Source organism: Felis catus, chromosome D2, assembly GCF_018350175.1.
Source record: "Felis catus isolate Fca126 chromosome D2, F.catus_Fca126_mat1.0, whole genome shotgun sequence".
Classification (NCBI taxonomy): Eukaryota; Metazoa; Chordata; class Mammalia; order Carnivora; family Felidae; genus Felis; species Felis catus.
This window is the reverse complement of record NC_058378.1, coordinates 35,492,566-35,514,977: the sequence shown is the minus strand read 5'-3', so window position 1 is coordinate 35,514,977 and position 22,412 is coordinate 35,492,566. Positions and strand designations below refer to the sequence as shown.

Sequence of the window (22,412 nt, the reverse complement as noted above, 5' to 3'; positions counted from 1 at the left end):
AGAGCATAAAATTAACTTTTATGAAAGTAAGAAGACTAAACTATAATGTAGAAGAATGAAGTTTACTTTGGGCATTTAGCTCTGCAGTTTGTAGTATTTAGAACTATGCAGCTTTTTTTCCAATCCCATTTTTATTTTTTAATCCTATTTTTAAATCTTTTCATCAAATTTTCTCTTTCTTTTTCTTAACGTTTGTTTATTTATTGTTTAGAGAGAGCATGAGTGGAGGAGGGGCAGAGAGCGAGGGGGACAAAGGATCTGAAGCAGGCTTTGTGCTGACAGCAGAGAGCCCCATGTGGGGCTCAAACTCACAGTGAGATCATGCTTCAGATCAAGAATCGGATACTTAACCGCCTGAGCCACCCAGATGCCCCGTTTACCTTCTTAAGCACAGAGCATTGTTTCCAAAACATCTATGAAATCTGGTATAATTTCAAAAGTTACAAAGACCCTGAACCAATTTCTACCAACCATTTTTGAAACTCCAGCAGTGATTCTTTACTATTTTGTTATGTCCTACTTCTGAGCAGTAGAGTTTGATGCAGCACATTTGAAGAAATTAAATTGCCTTCTTAGTTACATCATCATTCTTTTGGCTGCACTTCAGTTCAGGGACGTTTTTTGCTGTCCAGATCATGCAATCTCATATGCTATTAAAAAAAAAAATTGTCATGTACACCAAAGAACCCACACTTTTTCTGGCTCCAACTTGCCTTTAAACTAAGACTCCCACTGGCAGGATGCATCTAATTCTATACCACATCCAGAACCATCACAGCTCAATGAGTAAGAATCTAATTAGACAATATTGCTCAGTTTAAACCCTCAGTTGCAGTAAAATGTTTTACACAATGATGATAATTTAGTAGTAAATTTGATGAGGGGTTCTTGATCTGGCTGCATGCCAGTACAAAGAAATATACCAGCAAAGAAGTATATAAATTCTAATTCTTATTCTAATCACTAAAATGATATTTGGAAAGATGAGTAGTTTGATATATTGATTGGCAAAATCTTTATTTCTAAATATGCTACACCTCCAAATCAAATCAACATGATGGAAAATGAGAAACTGGCTCAAGATTTCAAAACCCATCACAATACTGTGAAAATATACTGAATTTGGACTCAAAATTTAATGTATAGTTTTGGCAATCTTTGACTTTCATGACAATATTACATTGATAAAACTGACATTGATTTAATTTAGTCTCGAAGTTCCAAAGCAAAACCAATTTGCAGACATTTTCAATAACTCAGTGATACAGCATGACTTACAAGATTTGAAATTAGCAGAATTCGTGGTTCTCACCTCCTACTAGATAGAATGTCTTACCTGTCAAGAATTTTAAGAGAACAAAGGATCAAGATATTAGATACTACCTCTCTTGTCCACTGCGACAATTACTCACCTAAGCCCACAATAAAAATTTAAGACAAATATAAATATAGGTCACTGACTCCACAACAGTCTTTTGAGGTACACATGATAAAAACTATTTTATGGTGAAAGACTGTGATGGAACTATTGTAACCAAGTTTTCCTAGTTTCTACATTCCTAAGCAAGAGCAAAGATAAACTCATATTATGTTACATTCTGTACTGAAGTGATTTTATTACCAGGAAGACCCAATGTGTAGGGAAGTAACAGAACACTTCAATATGGAGACATGAAGTCTAGACTCAACTAGAAGGTTAAGCTTAAGATCCAGTGATGACAGTGCTGTGTATATGGTGGGGGGGGGGGGGAGCCTAGGAATATTCACACAAGTCTGTCACAAATTCATATCCAATACTCATGTGACAAATTACCAACCAGTGACAGAGGCAGCATGTAAACACTGAATTGTTCTCCAAGCGTGCCTGGTCCATGCTCTCCAATTTTTGTTAACTTCTGGATTTCTCAAAGGTAAGAGGACAGTAAAACCTAAAGTAAGAATTACTGTCATGATTAATGGCTGTGTTAGATTCACACTACGTAACACCATATATTACATCAGGCCAGAAGGTAAGAATTTTCAAAGAATGTCCACTTAATATGGTCATTCTTATAAGACAAAATAATAATATTCATTAGAACATCTGCGATTCAACAATTTCTCAAAAACAGTGTTTAAATTTCAATTCTCAGAAAAGCCATGAAAATGTTTCCAAATCAACTATGGCAAAGTTTTGAAAACGCATTGAGGATTTAGTGGTTAGCAAAATGCATTTTTACAAGTAGTTGTGCAATGTGAGAGTTTTTACAGAATGCAGAGAGTACTACTGAAATCAAAACTGATTTATCTGTGATAAACAAATAGTAAAAATAAAATAAGTTTAAAAAAATAAACAAAAATGGATTTATTTAAGTATATCTGCAAGTTCTGCCACTGTGGTCATGATGGCTTCTTCTGGTTTTAGGGAAAATGCTCTACCACAAAACTGATTTTCTTTACAACTAAGGGACAGTGAGAACTGTCAAAGGGAAACAAAAGTAACCATTAGGCATTTAATATGTTAATTATACAACTCCAGGGGTGCCTGGGTGGCTCAGTCAGTTAGTCTGACTTTGGCAGGGGTCCTGATCTCGCAGTTTGTGAGTTGGAGCCCCACATCGGGCTCTGTGCTGACAGTTCAGAGCCTGGAGCCTACTTTGGATTCTTTGTTTCCCCTCTCTCTCTGCCCCTCCCCCCCCCAAGATAAATAAACATTAAAAATTATACAATTCGATTTAATAGTTTCTTTAATGTTATAGCAATATTAAGATGTAACCTTAGAAAGAGTTCTATTTCAGATCCATTCAGTAAATTTTTAAATGCCAAGACTTTTATTTAGAGCTAAGTATAAAGGCAAGGTCTTTAGAGAAATCTGTCTGGTGAGGGTAAACAGAGATATAAGCAATAGTAATACTACGTAACTTCCAACTAAATATCTTTTGTATTAAGTTAAAAGGGAGTTAATCTTTTGACAACAGTTAAAGCAAAGAATTCATCTCTCCTTTGAAGAAATAATTACTAGTCCACTAAGCATTTGAAGATGACAGTCTATATACATAAGCTAATTGAAAAGTTTTTTCAATAAAGTACATTTTCACTGCATGAAGATTAAATAGTAGATACCTGTTTAGAGAAGAAACACTTGATCAAAAGTTTGTTTTGAAATGGCCAACAAATGTGCAAAACATACAGTCAAATAAGGAGTTGCAAAAGTAAAACAACATATGAAACATAGCTGAAGTCAAAGACTTCTTGAAGCCATGTTATAATTTAACAATTACAAAAGGAAATTAACTTACTTTTACTAAAGTGAACATAAGTATTGCAATCATTATTTTTCTGGCACAATTATTCTTTTGGTACTGTCTTCCATAAAAAGCATTTGTGTACCCACCTATCCCAGTTCTGTTTACTGACAACTACAAGCATCCTCTATTTCTTATTCTTCTAGATTACTCTCCTAAAAATATTATTTATACAAGATACACAAAATTGCATTAATACTGGTCCTGCAAATGTATCAAAAGAACTTCTCCAATTTTCAAGAGGTGACTCCAATCCTGGAGCTACGGGTGAGAGAAAGAGCTGGTACTCCTGGGCTGCAGTGATTTCACGTAGACGGCTGGCCCTTGAACAACATGGGTTTGAATTGCACAGGTCCACTTATATGCAGACTTGTTTCCCGATAAATACGGTACTGTAAATGTATTTATTTTCTCTTCCTTATGATTTTAACATTTTCTTTTCTCTAGCTGACTTTACTATAAGGATACAGTATATAACACAAATAACATACAAAATGTGTTAATCGTTTATGTTATCAGTAAGGCTCCTGGTCAACAGGCTATTAGCTAAGTTTTTGTGGAGTCAAGAGTTATAGGGGATTATGACTGCATGCTTCCAACCTCCTGGTGTGCAAGGGTGAACTGCAGTTTTATAACCCTTTTAACCTGCATTGATCATATTTTTACCCTGTGGTCAAAATAATGTGTCAACTCAAATTGTCAAAGCAGAACCAGTCAATACTGAGTCTCTGTAAAACCTAAGCGTCCAAATTCTTGTTTTGAGGTTTTTTTTTTTTTTTAATTTAATGGTAACGTATTAAATCTCTTCTTTTTTAAAGATCTAAACTTGTCTGGTATTTAAAGTAAACTTGAAGAAAAAATACAAAGACAAAAACACGCTATTACTGTTAGTAAAAAACCCAAAATGATACCTTTATGTTCAGAATCACCCCCTTCACTATCTTTTCCAAACATCACTTCCTTTTTACTACTTCCCCCCCAGTCTTTACGGCAAATCAATGTTCAACACCGCCCCAGATTATTAAAACGATCCCCTATTCACAAATGAGAAAGCCCCATTATCCAAGCACATTACCCTAGTGATCTTCGACGTTTTCAAAGACACCTGTGAAAATGCCAAAGCCCTAAATTAGATCCCCCAGGGCTCTTTTTCTTTCTTGACCCCGTTTCTCTTTTTAAGGCCCTTTAGGTCAGACGACTTCCTAGCGGACAGCCCCTCCCTTTTCCAATCAAACCTAAATCCTTCCCCTAATTATCACCACCCCCCGACTCTGGTCAGCTACCTCATCATTCACACCCGGGTTCCGTCGCTCGCCAGGCAGCAACACTGACCGTGTTCTGGCTCCTACGGTGCCTCGCCCCCACTGCCAAATCCCGGAGCATCTCTTTCTCCAGTCCCGCATTCACGCGGGACCCCTTCGATCTGCTTCCCTCACTATTCGGCTCTCAAAACCTTCCAAGCCCTTGTCTCTTCAAAGCCATCTCTCCCTCAGTCTCCCACTCTCCCACCTCACCTCAGGCTCTCGGCTCAACAGCCTCCATTTCCCACAGATTCCATTCTAGAGCCGACTCTCCAGGCTCCCTCAACCGTCTCCTGTGGCCCCTCCAGACCCCAGTCCTTGGGAGCCCCGGCTCCGCCCCTGACTCCCAACTCACCCTCGGCTGCAGGCGACCCCAAACCCCCCTCTCGTCAGGCTCAGCTGCCGCTCACCTCTGCGGTCCGGGTCGGGCTCCCCCGACCCAACTCCGAGTCGGCGTCCGAGCCGCTGTCGGAATCCCGGGCCCTCCGGGCCTCGCCGGAGTGAAGCTCCTCGAGCGGCGGGGGCGGAGCCCGGGGAGGAGAGCCCGAGTGGAGACGGGGGCGGTGGCGGCTGCGCGCAGGCATCGCTTCGGCCTGTCTCTGCCGCGCCGGGAGCCACTTGAATCCGAACCGGAACTGCTTCGGGAGGAGGGGCCGTACCGGAGGGAGGCGGAGCCTACGGGCGGGGGTGGGGCCCAAACCGGAAGGTTCGCGGGACTCAAGCTGGGCTGGGGGAAGGAAAACCGCAGCGAGGAAGTCTGAGAGCGCATGCGTCAGGCCCAACGCCAAAGGGGGAGAAAATAAAGGCCTGGTGAAGTTGGGGTGGGGCCTATGGGATTAGCAAGTGGGGTTTGGGAACGAGAAATTACCTAATTCCTTTGGAGGGAGCCAGCTCCTCTGAAAGAGCCAATATCCAGGGATCATTGTTACCATTTATTGCCTTTACTTTCTGACAGCGCTTATACCAAATGTTATATAAATATCTCACTTAATCCTTGTGCCAACTCTCAGGGTGTTATAACACAGAACTGCCAAGAAACCTACCTGAGGTACTGCAGTTAATACATGCCGAAGCCAGTATTCTTAAATCTAACAAGATTCTGTACTCTTCTATTCCATTACCCGAAAGTACCTAACCTGGCCTAGAATTGGCAGAAACCAACTCCAAAGCCACCTGTGACCTGAGCTCCAAACCCTCCTTGATCTTGCTTCCCCATCAAGTGCAGGGCAGACTTCGGAGGCTCTGATGGGATGGAGACAGGTTGGGGGGGAGGGGACAAGAGTGCCTACTGCTCCCGTGGGATGCCCTGCTGTAGCCTTTACCCTCAGGCTGGACTCAAGGCCAGAGGCAGTTGGGAGCCTTCCCACTGATGAGGAAGCATAAGGCAAGCTGAGGGCAAAGCACAAGCTAACAACACCCCCCACTCCCACCCCCGTGGGATATATGTGACATTCCTCAGGCACTTCCAGGCTGTCTGAGAACAAAATAAAGGACAGTAAACAAATGGTCAAGGGGCACCTAGGTGGCTCAGTCACTTGAGTTTCTGACTTCAGCTCGGGTCATGATCTCATGGTCCGTAGGTTTGAGCCCCACCACGGGCTCTCTGCTGACAGCTCAGAGCCTGGAGCCTGCTTCGGATTGTGTGTCTCCCTCTCTTTCTGCCCCTCCCCCACCAACTCTCTGTTTCTCTCTCTCAAAAATAAATAAACATTAAAAAAAAGAAAACAAATTAAACTGAGACTCTCCATCATTTTACAAATTACAAGAAAAAGGCAATCTTATCAATAGTTTTATCTCCAGGAACTCCCTACTGTCTTAAAGATAATGCTTTGCTAGAGGGAAAAACAACTTTAGTTTGACAATAGCTAGGCCTTCAGTAATCTGTGAGTCTTAGCGTATGGAAATCTCTTTAAGAAACTTCCTCTGGACTTTACCTCCCCCAACTCCATAGTATATAACCAGTCACTCTTCATAGCTCTTTCTGCCCAGGGTCCTGTCCCCAGGCTTTAATAAAATCACCTTTTTGCACCAAAGATGTCTTCAAGGATTCTTTCTTGGCCGTCAGCTCCAAACTCCCACCACCTCAAAACCCCATCACCACAGCAAATCATATTCCTCCCAACCCAACAGAGCCTTCATGAACTCACCTGAGAGCGGGCAAGTCCTCTTACCTCTTTTGCCCATAACTGCCTCTGACAGGAGGGCAGATATAGAGCTTTCTTAGTTTCTGTTGTGGGGACAAAAGCCCTTGTAAGCAGGGGAATCTCCCTCCCATCCCCAAAATGTTTCTAATTTTTTTTTAATGTTTATTTATTTTTGACAGACAGAGTATGAGCAGGGGAGGGCAGAGAGAGAGGGAGACACGGAATCTGAAGCAGGCTCCAGGCTCTGAGATGTCAGCACAGAGCCTGACGCAGGGCTCGAACTCACAGACCACGAGATCGCGCCCTGAGCCGGACGCTCAACCGACTGAGCCACCCAGGTGCCCCCAAAATGTTTCTGATGACAGTCCTTTTGGCTCTTCAGAAGTCTAGGGCAACATTCACTTCCCTTCTCCCCACTTTGATATACACAGCCCATTTCAGCTTTCTCTTTTGAGAAAGCCATCTTCAGTACAGAACCATTGTTCAAACCTTCCCCCACAAACCCCATGGCATCCTTGAGATGAAGTCCTCCTTGCCTCCTCTCCACATTTCTCTGACTCCACAACCCTCGAAACTTTCCCGGGGCTGCATAATCCAGAGGCTCACTCAGCAGCCATATGGTTCCCACCCAATTGGTAGCCCACCCAGACCTGCGGAGCTTTTTTTTTATCACTCATCCTTGGAATCAATCACCCCTCTCCACCCTGGATCTCTATTTTAACTCAGTCCTCAGAACTAAATAGCCTTCCTCAGGGCCCAAAGCCTCTTAGTTCAACAAATGTTAGGCATTACGATGTGTTAGATACAGAATATCCTTTGTTTCATTTAATCCTCACAATTCTTTGAAGTAATTGCAATTATCCTTACTTTACAGATGAAGAAACCCAGGTGGAGAAGTAAAATAACTTGCAGAGATATGATGGATTCTATGTTGTCATGGAGTTTGGGGTTAGGGGAGTAACTTGGGGGGAAAAATGTCCTGTTCTCTCTGGAGGCCCCACGACTTGCTGAGTCACTTGCTTCTGTCCCACCTGTCCCTGCCAATCTCCAGGAAGGAGAAATGACACTGGAGAGGCAGAAGAGGAGTGACCGCGGAGACAGAGGGCTGGGTGGGCTGGCCCATGGCTGAAGCCTCAGTCCCAGTGCTGAGGGGAGATGCCGAAGCCACGCCTTGCCCCAGCGTTCTGGAACTGGAGGAGCTCCTGAGGGCAGGGAAAGTTTCTTGCAGCCACGTGGACGAAGTTTGGCCCAACCTTTACATAGGAGATGCGTGAGTGATAGCTTGTCGGAAAGGGTGTGGGGAAGGGGACAAGGAGAGACAGTTCTTGGGCTCTTTATCAGAGATGAGGGGTTAGGTGGCACAAGGAGAAATAGTTCTGTTCTGCACATCTCAGGCCAGGGACTGACTCTAGGACTCCTGTGTGCTGGGGTGAGTGCAGTGATCAGATGTGACCACCAGGGGGAGGAAAGCTTTTGCCTGCCTGGATGATTGGCGCTCCCAGAGGATTCTGAAATCTTCTGATATATCCTGAACAATTGGCGAGTCTCAGGGATAGAGACCTGGGGAATGGTGCTTTCTGGTATGACATGGGATGGACAGAGAGCTCCCCTTCCTGAGTCCAGCCTCCTCTGGACACAGAGTGGGTGAGGAAGGTGAATCAGGGAAGGTGTCATTAAACATTTGCAAATTAGAAACAGGTACGACGTGGTGGCCACAAGAGGCCAGATGTCCGTGGGAGGGCATGGGGCAGGAAAGGAGGGGCAGCTGGTTTCCAGAACTGAAGCAATTCTTTCCTTCCTGTCTTGGCTAAGGCAGGAGCAGATCACCTCAGGTAGCAAAGAGGGTCTGAAGATAACTCCCTATACCACCAACCCTTCCACCAGAAAGCTCTGAGGGCGGGGCTCAAGCTTACTGGGTTCCTTCTTGGCTCCCTTTGGATACTGATGGCTCTGTCCCTCTGAAGCAGGGGGCCAGCAGGGGGTCTCTCTTCTGGACCCCATGGCTTAGCCAGCAACCAGCCCCATTCCTCCCCTTCCTAGGGCCACGGCAAATAACCGCTTTGAGCTATGGAAGCTGGGCATCACCCATGTGCTGAATGCAGCCCACGGCGGACTCTACTGTCAGGGCAGCCCTGACTTCTACGGCAGCAGTGTGAGCTATCTGGGCGTGCCAGCCCACGACCTCCCCAATTTCGACATCAGTGCCTACTTCTCCTCAGCAGCTGACTTCATCCACCGTGCCCTCAGCACACCCGGGGGTAGGAATTGGGTCTGAACTCATATTCCAACCTGCTCAGTCATTGGGGGGCGAGATATCAAGTTTCCCCTCAAATATCGGTGTCCTCCCATTTCTAGTTTTTCAAAAGCCTTCAAGTTTTTAAAAATCCTCTGCTCAGTGCTACTACAATTTATCCAACTTCATTGCTTCATAGACAGGGAAACTGAGGCCTAGAATACAAGGTCATGTCACGAGTTAGGAGCAGTCCTGGGACTGAAAGCCAAGTTTCACAAATAGCAGAACAGTTCTTTCTCTGCATCATTCAGCTTTGAGAAATTGCCATTTAGTATAGATGTCTGGTTTCTAAAGTATTTTCAAATGGAAAAGAAAGCAAACTTTAAAAAAAAATTTTTTTTAACGTTTATTCATTTATGAGAGACAGAGACAGAGGCTCCAGGCTCTGAGCTGTCAGCACAGAGCCCAATGCGGGGTTCAAATCCACAAACTGAGATCATGACCTGAGCTGAAGTCGGATAATTAACTGACTAAGCCACCCATATGCCCCTAAAAAACCAACAAACTTCTAATACCCAGGGTAGAACAAAGGAGGCTGGGGAAGCTGGGGCCCGCACTCTGTGTTCATCCTGGGTAAGGGCCATGCCCCTTCTTACCTGACCCTGGGCAAGCCAGTGTCCCTCTCTGGACTTCAGTTTCTCATCTATGTGATAGGAAAGACAAGACTATGGCTCACAGCACTCTTTAACATCCAGAGCACTTTGACATTCGTTTTACAAGCATTCATTTACCAGCTATTTATTATTTTTTCTGTGCCAGGCACTGAGCTAGGTACTAAATCCACACTTAGACAAGGCAGGATCCCTGCTCTAATGGAACTTGCCATTATATGTTTTGTGGAAAGATGGTCAGAATATGGAGTATTGTGGGTACTATTCCTTTGAATGGGTAAATGTGAAGAGACGTGGGAGACCAGGGACAGGGCAAGGGTGCTCAGTCCAGAGGACCAGGAAGTGAGGAGACTTCCCTCTACAGCAGTATTCACTGGGCCACATGCAAAAAGGATGAGCTGCTTTGTGATTCAAGTGATACCATGAGTGGTCAGGAAAGCCTGTACAAGGAAATCATGTCTTAGCTGAAACCTGACAGATGAGTACTAAACATTAGTCAGACCATGAGCTAGAGAAGCTATAGGTAGTTGGAATAGCATGTTCTAGGGCTGGAGGCCAGAGACCATAAGAGCTTTAAGGAACTGAAAGTTACCCAGTGTTCTTAGATCTGAAGGTTGGGGTGAGACAGCCTGAGATGAAGCTGTAAGGTTAGCAGGGGCCAGCTCACGGAGGGTCTTGTAAGCCGTGTGTTAAGGAGTTTGGACCCTATCCCAAGGGGAGGCAAAGGGTGTTGATATACCCATTTGACTGATCAGGAAACTGGGAACCCTAAAGGCTGAATGGTTTGCCCAGGGTTACATAGTACACCCAAGGCAGAGTGGGGAAAGGAACTTGGGTCCCTACCCCTGCCCTTGGGTGGGCCAGCTGGTGGGAAAGGGTCTTTCACCGGGATGTCTTCCTCAGCCAAGGTCCTGGTGCACTGTGTGGTAGGGGTGAGCCGCTCTGCCACACTGGTGCTGGCCTACCTCATGCTACACCAGCAGCTGTCCCTGCGCGAGGCAGTGATCACCGTGAGGCAACACCGATGGGTCTTTCCCAACCGAGGCTTCCTCCACCAGCTCTGCCAGCTGGACCAGCAGCTGCGGGGTGCAGGCCGGAGCTGAGGGGCCAGGTGAGGGCTGGGCAGGGAATGAGGAGGTGAGGGGCAAGACTGGGTGCAGTTAAGAAGTGAGAGGTCAGGTCAGGGCTTGATGGGGAACCAGGAAAGGGAAGGCCCGTGAGGGTTGGCGGGGGACATGGAATGGGACCAGTTCAGAAGTGGGTTGTCAGGGCTATGTGTAGCCAGAGGGAGGGTTGAAGGGGCCTGGCTAAGGCAACCTTCCAGAAGGAGCCTTTCTCCTGCAGCCTACTCATGTTCTTCAGACCCCTGAGAGGATGGAAATGTTAGGAAGGAAAGAGGTGGAAAGCATATAATGGAAGAGGTGAGGCCTTCTTACCTGGTTCTGATGTGGGCTGCCCTGCTTCCTTGGCCAAAAGCCAGTGGGGGCTCACCTGAACCCCACTAAGGCAGCAACACCGACAGTCCTGACACCTGTGGGCTGTCTGGACATTCCCACACCTCTGCATACCTCCTTCCCAGGTCCAGACCCCAGCTCCAGCTCTGGGGGGAAAGTGGGGCTACAGCTGTCACTCCAGGCTTAGCTAATTTTCACATCAGCCCTGCCTCACCCTTCTCACAATGGAGAAGGAGTACAGGTACTCCTGCCACCACCCATGGCCTCCTTACCTGAGCCCAGCTTGATATAAAGTTCTCCTGCCATCATGCCATTCCATTCCTTGCCTCAGACCCAGTACCCCACTCCCTACCTGTCCTCCCCCAATCAGTCTGATGTCAGAGATCCACAGAAGCAGCCTCCCTAACTTCATTCCCTCTCAGGTTCTGAGGACCCCTGTAGGACATTAAAGGTCTATCCAGCTCCTTTCTACTTCCGTTTACCCTCCCTCCTGCGGCCCCATGTGCAGTGCATTCAGAGCATTAGCAGATGGTCCTTAAGTTACAAAAGAGGAACAGATCCTCAACACTTCCTCCCCCAGGTCTCCCCACTCCTGATGGGGGCCTCCTGTATCCCCAGCTGCCTAGTAGAAGGAGTTGGCTGCTCCCAACAGCAACACTGCTTCTCAGGCTCCTGGCCCACAAACGGTCACCGAGGTGCTACTTCAATTTCTTTGGCATCAGCCCTGTTTTCCTCCAGCTCAGCTGGGAGGCCACAGGGACGTCTCTTCCTGTGGTGGAGTGGCTGTGCTGGCACCAGCATTGTGAGGGAGCTGCGGTGTCACCTGCCCTTCTCTCACCATGCTGAGGCTGGGTCTGTTTTGTCTGTCCCCAGTAGCCCACCTGCCTCACATTCACATCCCCCTTGAGGGCCATCAGCCAGGGAGCTAAGCCTCCTACCCATGCTGTGCCTTCCCTCATCTCTCCTCAACCCTGATTTGGGCTCTGTGCCTCAGTGCCCACTGGCTCAGAGGGGTTGCCAGCTAGGGGTGGGTGATGGGCCTGGGCTCTCTTGGGAGTTGGAAAAGTGGTAGCTTTTTCCTACCAAGAGCTTCCCAGGATGTGGACTGAATTTCCCTCTGCCCTGCCCCCCACTAAAAGCTGTTCTTGTTTCTGAATTGGTAACTGGCACCACTGCCAGGGAGCCATGTAGCAACACTGACCCCTTCCTGATACTTTCAGAAGGATGAGCATCTTGGGGATGGGGATCAGAGCAGGACGGAGAGATAGGTTTAGAGTTTGGGGGTGAGTGTAATGGAAGAAAATTAGGGTTATAGCCGTGGTTGGGATTAGGCCTAGGGCTGAGCTGGGTGGGAAACCACTGTGCGGAGCTCTGTGGGTATGCGGAGCCAAGAGGGAGACAAGAATGGCATGTTCCCATCCTGCTCTCTCCTCTAAACAGGTTTCAGAAAACTGGTGGAAAGCAGATCTCTGATTATGCCCAACTGCCCCACTTCCTTGGCTTGGAACCCTTAAATGCCCTGACCTCCAACTTCAGTATCTCTCCATCAGGCAGCTTGGGGGAAATCAGTTGGGCTGCAGCACTGCACACTTCCTTGAGGTGCCACCCACCAGACAGCCTGTGCTACTGGAGTCCCCAGGAGTTGTGCAGTGTGCAGCCTATATGGCCATACACAGCAGACCTAGGGACTCTGAAAGATGAGGGGGCCTTGGGGAAAGGTTATTTCTCTCCATGAGCCCTAGGCCCCAGACCTGCCTTATTTCTCCCAGCACCTGTACCCACTTGACCTTACATAGAGGACTCAAGGCAGAGGCAGGTTTAGATGGCAGTTCTTGCCTCTGCCCTGACAAGTCCCAGCCATTCTGGGACTTGGGTTGCCTGCCTATAACATGGAGCTCATCTCTTCCCCAGAGCTGGTCATTACTCCCTGCCGCAGGGCTGTGCCACTTTGCTGCCCTGGCACTGGTCCTGTTGGTGCTGCTGGAGTCTCTGGCCCAGGTGGATTCCAAGAAGATGGTAAGAACCCAGTGTGGAGTCCGCCCTAGAGCCTGCTACTCCATCTGCTTCCTCCTGCTGCCTGCACTCCCTGCCAGCCACTGTCTTCAGTCCCTGCAGGTGGGAATGGTCTGCCTTCTCAGCCAATCCTGAGGCTCCTTAGGCAGGGGCTCCAAGTTTCCTGGGGTGGGAGGATGGGAGGAGAGCGGGAGGGGACTCTAAGTGTTCATGATTGCCCTTAGCCATAGCTGCGTCCACCAGCTCTCCCCAGGGCTCAGGGGACCCCAGCAGGGGCTGAGCCCTAGCTCCCTGGAGTTCAGACTTCAGAGTCACCCTGTAGGTGTGGCCGCAGGTGTGCATAGGTCTCTGTGTGTGTCTGTCATCTGGGAGTGTGTGTGGAGGAGTCCTGAAGTCTATATGAGAAGGGTATCTGGAGAGCAGGAAGGATTCTTAACAGGCCTAAATCCAAGGTCCTTAACTGACCACAGTGGCCTTGGAAGGACCTAAAACACCATCTTGCTGACCTCAAGGGACAGTGAGACCTGGGTTAGGAATACTTTCTGGAGGAAAGAGGAGCCTGGCAGAGGGCAGAGTGGCTTCTGGACACACAGCCTCTGGTGGCAGGTCAGCGCAGGTCTAAAGGCCTGCTCTGAACCCCACCTACAGCTTTGTTAAGTGTACCCACGCTTCCCTCAGCCTGGGTCTTCTAGATCTTAATCCTGGGCCAGTCCTATAATCCTCAGCTCCCAACTAAGCACCCCTGGACCTGGGTTCTGATGTTGACATCACTGCCAGTTTGTGTCTGGTTTTGGCTAGTCTCTTTTCTGTTCTCCTCCATGGAAGATCCTTCTAGCTCTAACCTTCTTCCCATCCTTCATACCACCCTCGAAGGCCAAGGGAGCTTTTAAAATGGCTTATTGGATCTTCTTTCTCCCTGCTCCACATATGTATACACACCATAGCAGACCCCTGCGAGCTGCCTCCACTCCCAGCAAGGCCAGATGCCTGGCTGGGCTTGGCACTGACCATGCCAGGGACCCAGTGGGTGAGTTGGGAGTGTCAGGGGGAGGCCAGAAGAGGGGAGCAGCACATCATGCTTTATAATTAAACTCAAATCAAAAAATAGAAACAGCATCAAGTGTGCGGAGACAGGCAGCTGGAAGCCGGCAGCACAAAGTGGCCGTCAGAGAAGACCACAGCCTGGGCCAGATATCCCCACAGGTGGGTGAGTGCCCCTATTTCAGGGGGGCCACAGAGCATGCTGAGTCATGAGGGTCAGGGCACCTGTGTCTATGTGTGTTGTGGAGGGACTGGGTTAGATTGGAGGACAGAGTGGGCTAGAGATACAGGCACAGACAAGAGCAGAATAGTCAGAAAGATGTGGGCTCAAATCCTGGATCCCATGCTTACTGGCCGCGTGACCTTGAACACATCACTTAATCTCTCTGAGCCTCAGTTTCCTCATCTGTAGAATGGGGATGATAACGTTATCTGCTTTATAAGGGTACCGTGATGATCCAATGAGAAAATGTAAGCATTTAGCTCTGTCTGGTACACAGTCTATCCTTAGTAGGTGGTGAATATAATAACAATTATTGCTGGACGGAGAAAAAAAAACCTTAAGAGACACAAAGAAACAGAGACTAAGCCTCACTGTCCTGGGGGAGGTTACCCTCTACCCAGGATATGGCTGAGGGTAAGAGTAATAATAGTAAGGGTAAGAGTAATAATAGTAGTAATGATAATAATAGTAAGATGCACCATTCTGAAGGCATCTACCATAAGGCAGACCCTGTGGGAGGTGCCTTACATTTAGTATTTCATGAAATTCTCACAGCAGCCCCATGAAAAAACCAGCTCGAAGAAGACCATACAAACACCTGACCTGAGGACTGCCCAGATCTGTCCTCCTCCAGGGCCTGCGTGCTGAGTGCAGAGCCCCACTGGCAGCTCATGTTGGCTGCCCGCCTGCCACCCTCCCCGAGGCTTCCTTTACCAGACTTCTCACTCGTCTTGCCCTGAGATCTCTGGCCTCAACTCTCTTGTGGCCACAGTCCCATCTGGTCTGCTTGGGGAGGAGGAGGGGGAAGCAGAGAGCCTGGGGAGGAGGGAAGGCCAGGGGGACGTCTGGAGCTTCAGCTGAGGAGGTGGATGGCAAGAGCTGCCCCCCGCCCCGAGGAGGCCTGTGCCTTGGCCTGCCAGCAGGCAGAGTGGTGTGTCAGGGGCTGTGGAGGAGCATGAGCTCCTACGAGAGGCTGGGGAGAGCAGCATAGACAGGAGGAGGGACACACACAAAGACAGAAAACAAATACCTAAACTTGTCAACAGCGGCAGCACAAGAGCAGAGAAACCACTGCCCACAGAGGCAGGTATTCAGCTTAGGGAGAAGACACAAGAAGGAGGCAGAATGAGGGCCAGAGTGAATGAGGAGAAGAGCCAGGCCTGACCTGTCCCTACTAAATGTTGGGCGCATGCTTCACTCTGTGGTGGCCAAGGAGATGTGGGAGGAGGAGTCAGTCCAGGTCCGGGGGCAGCAGAAACCAGAGGAGCTGCTGTAGCCACTGACTTCCCTTCCTTGGATGTGCCTGGAGCTTGAAGGATGAGTTCTTGTGCAGGGGGCTGGACCCCCAGTAGGACAGAGTGGACAAATGTGGGGTACATCTGTGAGCATCAGGTATGAGAACCTAGGTGGGACCAGACAAGGAGTACCCCAAAGTCCAAGGAAAAGGCCCCCATTCTTCAGACTTGGGTCTAAGGCCCCTAGGAGATTGAAACATGGGCTGTGGCCTAACAGCCCCCAATTCCTGATCCCTCTGCTGGTTCCTCCTCTTCCCAGGAGCCCCCTTGGGACCAGCTCTGTGTCAGCCAGAGCCTGGCTGCCTACTCCCTGGCACAGCTGGACTGCGATGCACCCAATGGCCACAGGGTGGCGGAAGTACCCCACGCCAAGCTCAGAGGCCAGCGTGGGTCTGCCAGGCTTCCCAGAGCTCCATCTCCTGCAGCTCCAGCTGCTGGCGGCAGACCAGTGTGGCTGTTGGACAACCCTGGGGCCTGGGGCTTTCTCCACCCCAACACACTATGCCACTCCCTACCCTGTAGCTACTGCAAACCCAGCCACTGCTCTCATTCTCAGGTCACACCCCCAGGGAATCCTAAAGTCAGGCAAGGCCAGGATCTTAAACATTAGATAGACCATCGGCCAGACAGGAGCAAAGACTTGCTGGAGGCCACCAAATGAGTTATGGCCATGCTGTCCTCCCTCCCTCCAAAGTTCTCTTTCCACCACTTCAGGTAGCTTCCATTGGACATGGGAAGCTCAGGGCCAAAAGCCTTTTATCCCAAAGAGATGCCAAGCAGAGAGGGTTTGAAAGGACTGTGCTTCAGTCTACAGCAGCCTAGGTCTGCTCTCAGACCCCACCCCCACAGGCTCCAGGGGAAGGACCTGGAATTCTAGCCGCTTCACAGCGTTTGTGTTCTGGGCGGAACCTGCCCCAGCCCAGTTCCGCTCATGTGCTGAGTCCTGTCCCTGTACCCACTCCCCCATTCCTGGCCCCAGACCATGCCCTAGGTAGGTGGCAGGCCATTCAGCCTGCCCTGAGAGGTCACAGTGGGGGATGAAGGGGAAACCTGGGTCTTCACTTCCACCCTGCCCACCGGCTACCCGCTGGGTGAGCTTGGCCAAGCCAGTGGCCTCCTGGGTGCCCATTTCTCTTCCTGGTCCTGGAACTGCCTACCAAAGAGAAAAGATGTTCTTCCCAGTTTGTACCTTCCCTAGTTACTGGTTGAGGGGGCCAGGGACAATTAGTCAAGATAGGCACTCCTTCCCAGCACAGCACCAGACCCAGGTTCTGGTGCCACAGATAACCCAGCTCTGCAGGGTCCCGGATACCCTCAGCCAGATGACTCCTGACACAACTCACCCTCCCTGGGTGAGGCCTGATCTTCAGCACTGGCCTGAGTCATGGGGGTAAGGAGGAAAATCCCAGGGCCTATAGGCAGATGTGTGACCCCAACACTAGGCTCTCATGTAGAGACAGACGGATTAGTAGTGACCATTCTCTGGAGTCCCCAATGATGGCAAGTGGAAGGCTTAGAGACAGAACTGAAGGAACATAACTGGATGGAAAACCCAGCCTTGCTACTTATCACCCATATGGCTTTGGGCATCACTTGAAAATTCTCTCTGACCTTCAGCTTCCTCCTATGTAAAATAGGGAACTAACCCAAGTGAGGCCTCAGGCCTATAAGAGCATCAGTTTACCTAGCACAGAAATACCAACAAATGTCAGTTCATGGCCCAGGCCCCCTTATTCCTGAGATGGGCTCTGCCCTTCAAGCACCTGAAACTGGGAGGGAATGGGGACCTGGGAAAGTAGCAGAGGAGGGAGCTTGAGATGAGCTGCCAGGTTGTGGGGGCCTTCGTAGGTGCTCTCTGAGAGCCGCAGTCATCTGAAGTCCTTATCCCTATAAAGTCCCAAGTACCTGTGACTTAAGGGACAGGGTCTTCACTGACTAGTTGTTACAAACAGGGAACTCCGAGGGCCCCTTGGCCAAAGCTTCCACCATCAGGGACCTCTGGAAAGTGCAGGAGAGAGCTTCTCAGCTTCACAGGGGTGACAAGGGATTGATTCCCTTGTTCCCTGGGGAAAGGGTCTAGGCCTCAGCCCCACCTGAGCTGGTTAATAACCTCATCCAAAATAACTGAGGCCCTTTTTGCAGCATCCCAGTGGCACCTGGGCACTGCACCATGCCTGGGCCTTTCCATCAGCTTGACCCACAGGTAGGGATCCTGCCCCCAACCACCACAGTGTCCACTGTGTTTCAGAATGAACTCGCTGCAGAAGCAGGACCTCCGGAGGCCCAAGATCCATGGGGCAGTCCGGGTGTCCCCCTACCAGCCACCCACACTGGCCTCCCTACAGCGCTTGCTGTGGGTCCGTCGGGCTGCCATGCTGAGCCACATCGATGAGGTCTGGCCCAACCTCTTCCTAGGAGATGCGTAAGTACTACCCACGGTGGGAGGTAGAGGGGACAGAAGGAGAGCCTCTCCCAGAGTCCTCCAGGAGCAGAGGTGGCACCCTCTTTGCCTCCCACCATTTCTTTCCACATGTTCCTTTCCTTCTGTATTACTATTAATTTTAGCTGTGGAAACAGAAGACACATAAGAAAAGTGCATAGAGGGGCTCATTCAGTTGAGTGTCCAACTCTTGATTTCAGCTCAGATCACGATCCCAGAGTCTTGGGATTGAGCCCTATATCTGGCTCTGCTCTCTCTCTCCTTCTGCCCCCTCCCCCACTCACACACATGCACTCTCTCTCTCCCCCTCTAAAATTAAAAAAAAAAAAAAAAAAAAGAGAGAGAAAGAAAAGAAAAAGAAAAAAAGAAAAGCGTATAGAGCACATATGAACCGTTTCGCCATCCAGGACAAGAAATAGGACATTACTTATGCCCTAGAAGTCCCACTCATCATAATCCCTTTCCTTGTAGATAACTACTAAGTATTGAAATAATTATTTCCTTGCTTTTCTTTATGGTTTTAACACCTATATACCTGACAATGTAGTTAGTTTTGTTTGTCTTTTAAAGTCATATGAATGGAATCCTATTGTGGATCCTTTGTGCCTGGCATCCTTTGCTCAGTGTTGTAAAATTCACTTGCATTATATGCAGCTGAAGCTCAGTCATTTTGCACTGCTGCATACTATTTGTTTGTATGACTATCCCATAGTTTATCCATTCTATTGTATGTGGGCATTTGAGTTGTTTTCACTTTTTGACTATTATGAACAGTGATCCTAGGAACAGTCTAGTACATGGTTCCTGGGAATACACACACCAAGTTTCTATAGGGTGTATATGTATAAAGAAAGTAGAATTGTGAGTCATTTCCCCAAAAGTTTTCCTAAAATTTGGAATATATGGATGAATATACGTGGATTTCAGACATTTTCCTTAATATTTAGAAAATATGTTTCAATCTTATAAATAATATGGCAAATATGCTTTCCTCGCACCAGATAACCAGTTATAAAATCCTTGTTGACTTTTTAAAAATACACACACACGGGGCATGTAGGTGGCTCAGTCGGTTAAGCATCCTACTTGCTCAGGTCATGATCTCACAGTCTGTGATTTCAAGCCCTGCATCGGGCTCTGTGCTGAGCGCTCAGAGCCTGGAGCCTGCTTCAGATTCTGTGTCTCCCTCTCTCTCTGCCCCTCCTCCGCTTGTGCTCTGTCTCTCTCTCTCTCTCTCTCTCAAAAATAAATAAACATTAAAAATAAAAATATACAGACATAAACGCTTTGTCACATTTTTTTTTTACAGAAATGATACCTCTTTCTAGTCCCATTTTGTAATCTACTTTATGTAGAAAGATTTTTTTTTAAAGCTTTTTGAATGGAACCACACATCCTTTGAAAACATTTTTAAACAAAGTTCTGTATCCTGCATTCTTTTTAAGTTTATTTATTTATTTCAGAAAGACAGAGACAGTGCTAGTGAGGGAAGAGCAGAGAGACAGGGAGAGAGAGAGAATCCTAAGCAAGCTCTGAGCTGCCAGGGAAGAGCCCAATGTGGGGCCAGAACTCACAAAACTGTGAGATCATGACCTGAGCTGAAACCAGGAGTCAGATGCTTAACTGACTGAGCCATCCAGGCGCCCCAATGTAGCCTGCATTTTTCACAGGTGCTCAATATAGCACAAACACCTTTCCTTGTTTACCTGCAACAACCTACAACATTTTAGTGGTTGCATAGTATTTCATTTAGATATACCATACTCAGTCTCCTATTACAAGATAGTGATTTTTTCCAGTTTTTCACTATCTTGAATATCATTAGGTCCAATTTATATATGTCTGTGGGCACATTTTGGGTTTTTTTCAAGTTCCTAGAAGGGGACTTGCTGAGGCAAAGGATGTATATATTATGCATATATTTTTTAATTTTTTTTTTGTTTATTATTTTTGAGAGAGAGAGAGAGAGAGAGAGAGAGAGAGAGAGAGAGAGACTGAGAGCAAGTAGGGAAGGGGCAGAGAGAGAGGGAGACACAGAATCAGAAGCAGGCTCCAGACTCTGAGCGCTCAGGACAGAGCCCGATGCAGGGCTCGAACTCACAGACCGCGAGATCATTACCTGAGCTGTAGTCGGCCGCCCAACCGACTGAGGCACCCAGGTGCCCCAATATATTATGCATATTTTTAAGGCTTCTGATGCATGTGGCCAAACTGCCCTCTAGAAAAGTTGGGCTGCATGAAACGGAGTCTTGATCATGTGGGCCTGTTCATTGTTTCCAGTCTCACACTTGGAGGAGGGGTGGCAGAGGGTGGAAGGCAACAAGTTCTAGCCCAGCCAGAGGTGACCCAATGAGACCTGCTCCACCTCTCAACGTCCCCATGCCCTCCCTGCAGGTACGCAGCCCGGGACAAGAACAAGCTGACCCAGCTGGGCATCACCCATGTCGTGAATGTTGCTGCGGGCAAGTTTCAAGTGGACACAGGTGCCAAGTTTTACCGCGGAATGCCCTTGGAGTACTATGGCATTGAGGCTGATGACAACCCCTTCTTTGACCTCAGTGTCTACTTTCTGCCTGTTGCTCGATACATCCGGACTGCCCTCAGTGTTCCTAAAGGTGAACTGCTGGGGAAGACACTGGGGTGGAGGTGGGGGTAGGGATGGTGGTGAGGGGGTGGGATCTGGGGCACTTTTCCCAGTAGCACTGGTGGGTGGGGTGTCCAAACATCTTCAACAACCCTCCCACCCCATGGAGCAAATAGCTACTACCATTTAGTGGATGTCCCCTTCAGGGGACCAACAATCACAGACATAGCTAAGGTCTGATGTGGTTCAGGGTAACCATCCCTCAGTAAGAGGTCTGGCGTTGGGCAGAAGGTACACAACCTAGCAAAGGCTAAACAGACCCCTCTAAGATGAGGCCTTGGCATAGGGCTGCAGGGATAGAGGAGAGGGCAGAACTAAGGGGGTAAGGGACACTCCCTCTAATCAACCACAAATCCAGGGGACTCCAGGAATACTGTCCCCTCTCCCACCCTTTACAACAGGATGGCAGAGTTGGAAAGGATGCCAGAAGAAGCACCTTGGACCTGGAGAAGGGAATCCCAGCTGTTAACCTTAGCTGGGCCACTAACTTGCTCCGTGACCTTAAGCCAGTCCCTTTCCCTCTCTGGGCCTCAGCTGCCCCATCTGACTGTAAGAACATTGTCAGTATTCCAGGGTGCTGTGATAGGTGGGCTGAAGGATGGCCAGAAGCATCTCCAATTCCCGCTGGGGTGGGTGGTCAGTGTGAGGGCAGGTAGCTGACGCTAGGTTGGGTCTTTCCAACAGGCCGTGTGCTGGTACACTGTGCTATGGGGGTGAGCCGCTCTGCTACAGTTGTCCTGGCCTTCCTCATGATCTGCGAGAACATGACGCTGGTGGAGGCCATCCAGACGGTGCAGGCCCACCGTGATATCTGCCCCAACTCGGGCTTCCTCCAGCAGCTCCAGGTTCTGGACAACCGACTGGGGCGGGAGACGGGGCGGCTCTGACTTGGTGAGCAGCCAGAAGCCCTGACCTTCTGGCCAGCATGGCCCAACCCAACCAGCCTGGCCCTGGGGACAGCAGCCTCTGCTGTTTCCAGTGACCTTGAGGTATAAATAGCAAGTGGGGGCTTAGCTGAGGCAGAAGCAGGGAGAATTGAGTGGTGACCTTTCGCAGGTGGATTTCCCTGACCCAATCCAAAGAGTCTTTATACAAAAGAGAGTTCAGTCTGTCTCTATAATAAAATGTTCATCATAATAAAGACAGGAGATCTTCTGGTGATTTGTGGGGGTGGCGGCTTACTTTCAGGATGGCCACGAGAGTCCAGAAGGCTTGCCAGCTCTGAGTCAGCATGTTGGCAGCCTACAGAGAGAGTCTGAGTCCATGTTGAGTCTTCGTGAAGAAAGAGGGCACATGAGGATCAATTAGTAGTATCTGCCTTGGGTACAAAAGGGAGGAGAGGGAGTACCAACGCTGAGAATTAGCTGGCCTTTTCCTCATCTTGTCCTCCTCATATCATCACCCAAGAGCGAGGTTGTCTGAATAAAGACCAAGGTTCAGTCCGTCACCATCCTCCTCCATGCTCACCCCATCAAAAAGCAATCATCAAAACTTGCTGTACAAATAACATCTCTTGAATCTTTTCACTTATGCGTACTTTCAAAAGGACAGACTAAAACAAGCACCAACTGAGAGAAGAGGGTCTAGGGAAGAGACAGTCCTGGGTGAAGGAAGGTTTTATGAAGCAGCAAAACATTTAGTTCCAAGTTTCTTCGTTTTGTGCCCTAAT

The 22,412-nt window shown here is 48.5% G+C and overlaps 2 protein-coding genes across 14 annotated transcripts in view; one reads left to right on the top strand and one right to left on the bottom strand.

Annotated features, from left to right (window-relative positions):
• SAMD8 (sterile alpha motif domain containing 8) overlaps positions 1–5,245 on the bottom strand; it is a 75,687-nt gene extending 70,442 nt beyond the window's left edge. Inside the window, exons 1-2 of one of the 6 annotated variants that reach the window (XM_019813332.3) lie at positions 4,996–5,245; positions 4,360–4,389 (exon numbers count right to left, since the gene is read on the bottom strand). In XM_019813332.3, coding sequence (XP_019668891.2) covers positions 4,360–4,389; positions 4,996–5,169 — 204 coding nt within the window. In that variant the 5' untranslated portion in view covers positions 5,170–5,245. Of the gene's footprint in view, positions 1–471; positions 651–1,278; positions 1,337–4,359; positions 4,390–4,995 lie in introns of those variants that run through there. The other 5 variants (XM_045040187.1, XM_003994082.6, XM_006937907.4 and 2 more) reach the window with 5 other exon arrangements.
• Positions 5,246–7,779: 2,534 nt separating this feature from the next.
• DUSP13 (dual specificity phosphatase 13) lies at positions 7,780–21,884 on the top strand. 8 transcript variants are annotated; one of them, XM_045040185.1, is made up of 7 exons: positions 7,783–7,999; positions 10,537–10,744; positions 12,999–13,202; positions 14,209–14,303; positions 17,908–18,081; positions 20,494–20,714; positions 21,145–21,383. In XM_045040185.1, exons 1-7 carry the CDS (start codon positions 7,851–7,853, stop codon positions 21,210–21,212), a joined length of 1,119 nt encoding a protein of 372 aa, XP_044896120.1. In that variant the 5' UTR covers positions 7,783–7,850; the 3' UTR covers positions 21,213–21,383. The 8 variants fall into 8 exon arrangements, 7 of the variants coding, with proteins under 7 accessions (XP_044896121.1, XP_044896120.1, XP_044896119.1 ...); XM_045040184.1 differs by lacking the exon at positions 21,145–21,383 and adding an exon at positions 21,428–21,884 and having other exon boundaries at positions 7,787–7,999; XM_011287309.4 differs by lacking the exon at positions 21,145–21,383 and adding an exon at positions 21,428–21,884 and having other exon boundaries at positions 7,788–7,999; positions 12,999–13,103.
• The last annotated feature ends 528 nt before the right edge of the window (positions 21,885–22,412 follow it).

Bases quoted from the DNA above. Each gene is read 5' to 3' on its own strand.
- DUSP13 (XM_045040184.1), top strand. From the start codon at position 7,851: ATGGCTGAAGCCTCAGTCCCAGTGCTGAGGGGAGATGCCGAAGCCACG. The intron at 10,745-12,998 runs GTGAGGGCTGGG...TCTCTTCCCCAG, and splicing joins GGCCGGAGCTGAGGGGCCAG to AGCTGGTCATTACTCCCTGC. The intron at 14,304-17,907 runs GTGGGTGAGTGC...ACTGTGTTTCAG, and splicing joins TGGGCCAGATATCCCCACAG to AATGAACTCGCTGCAGAAGC.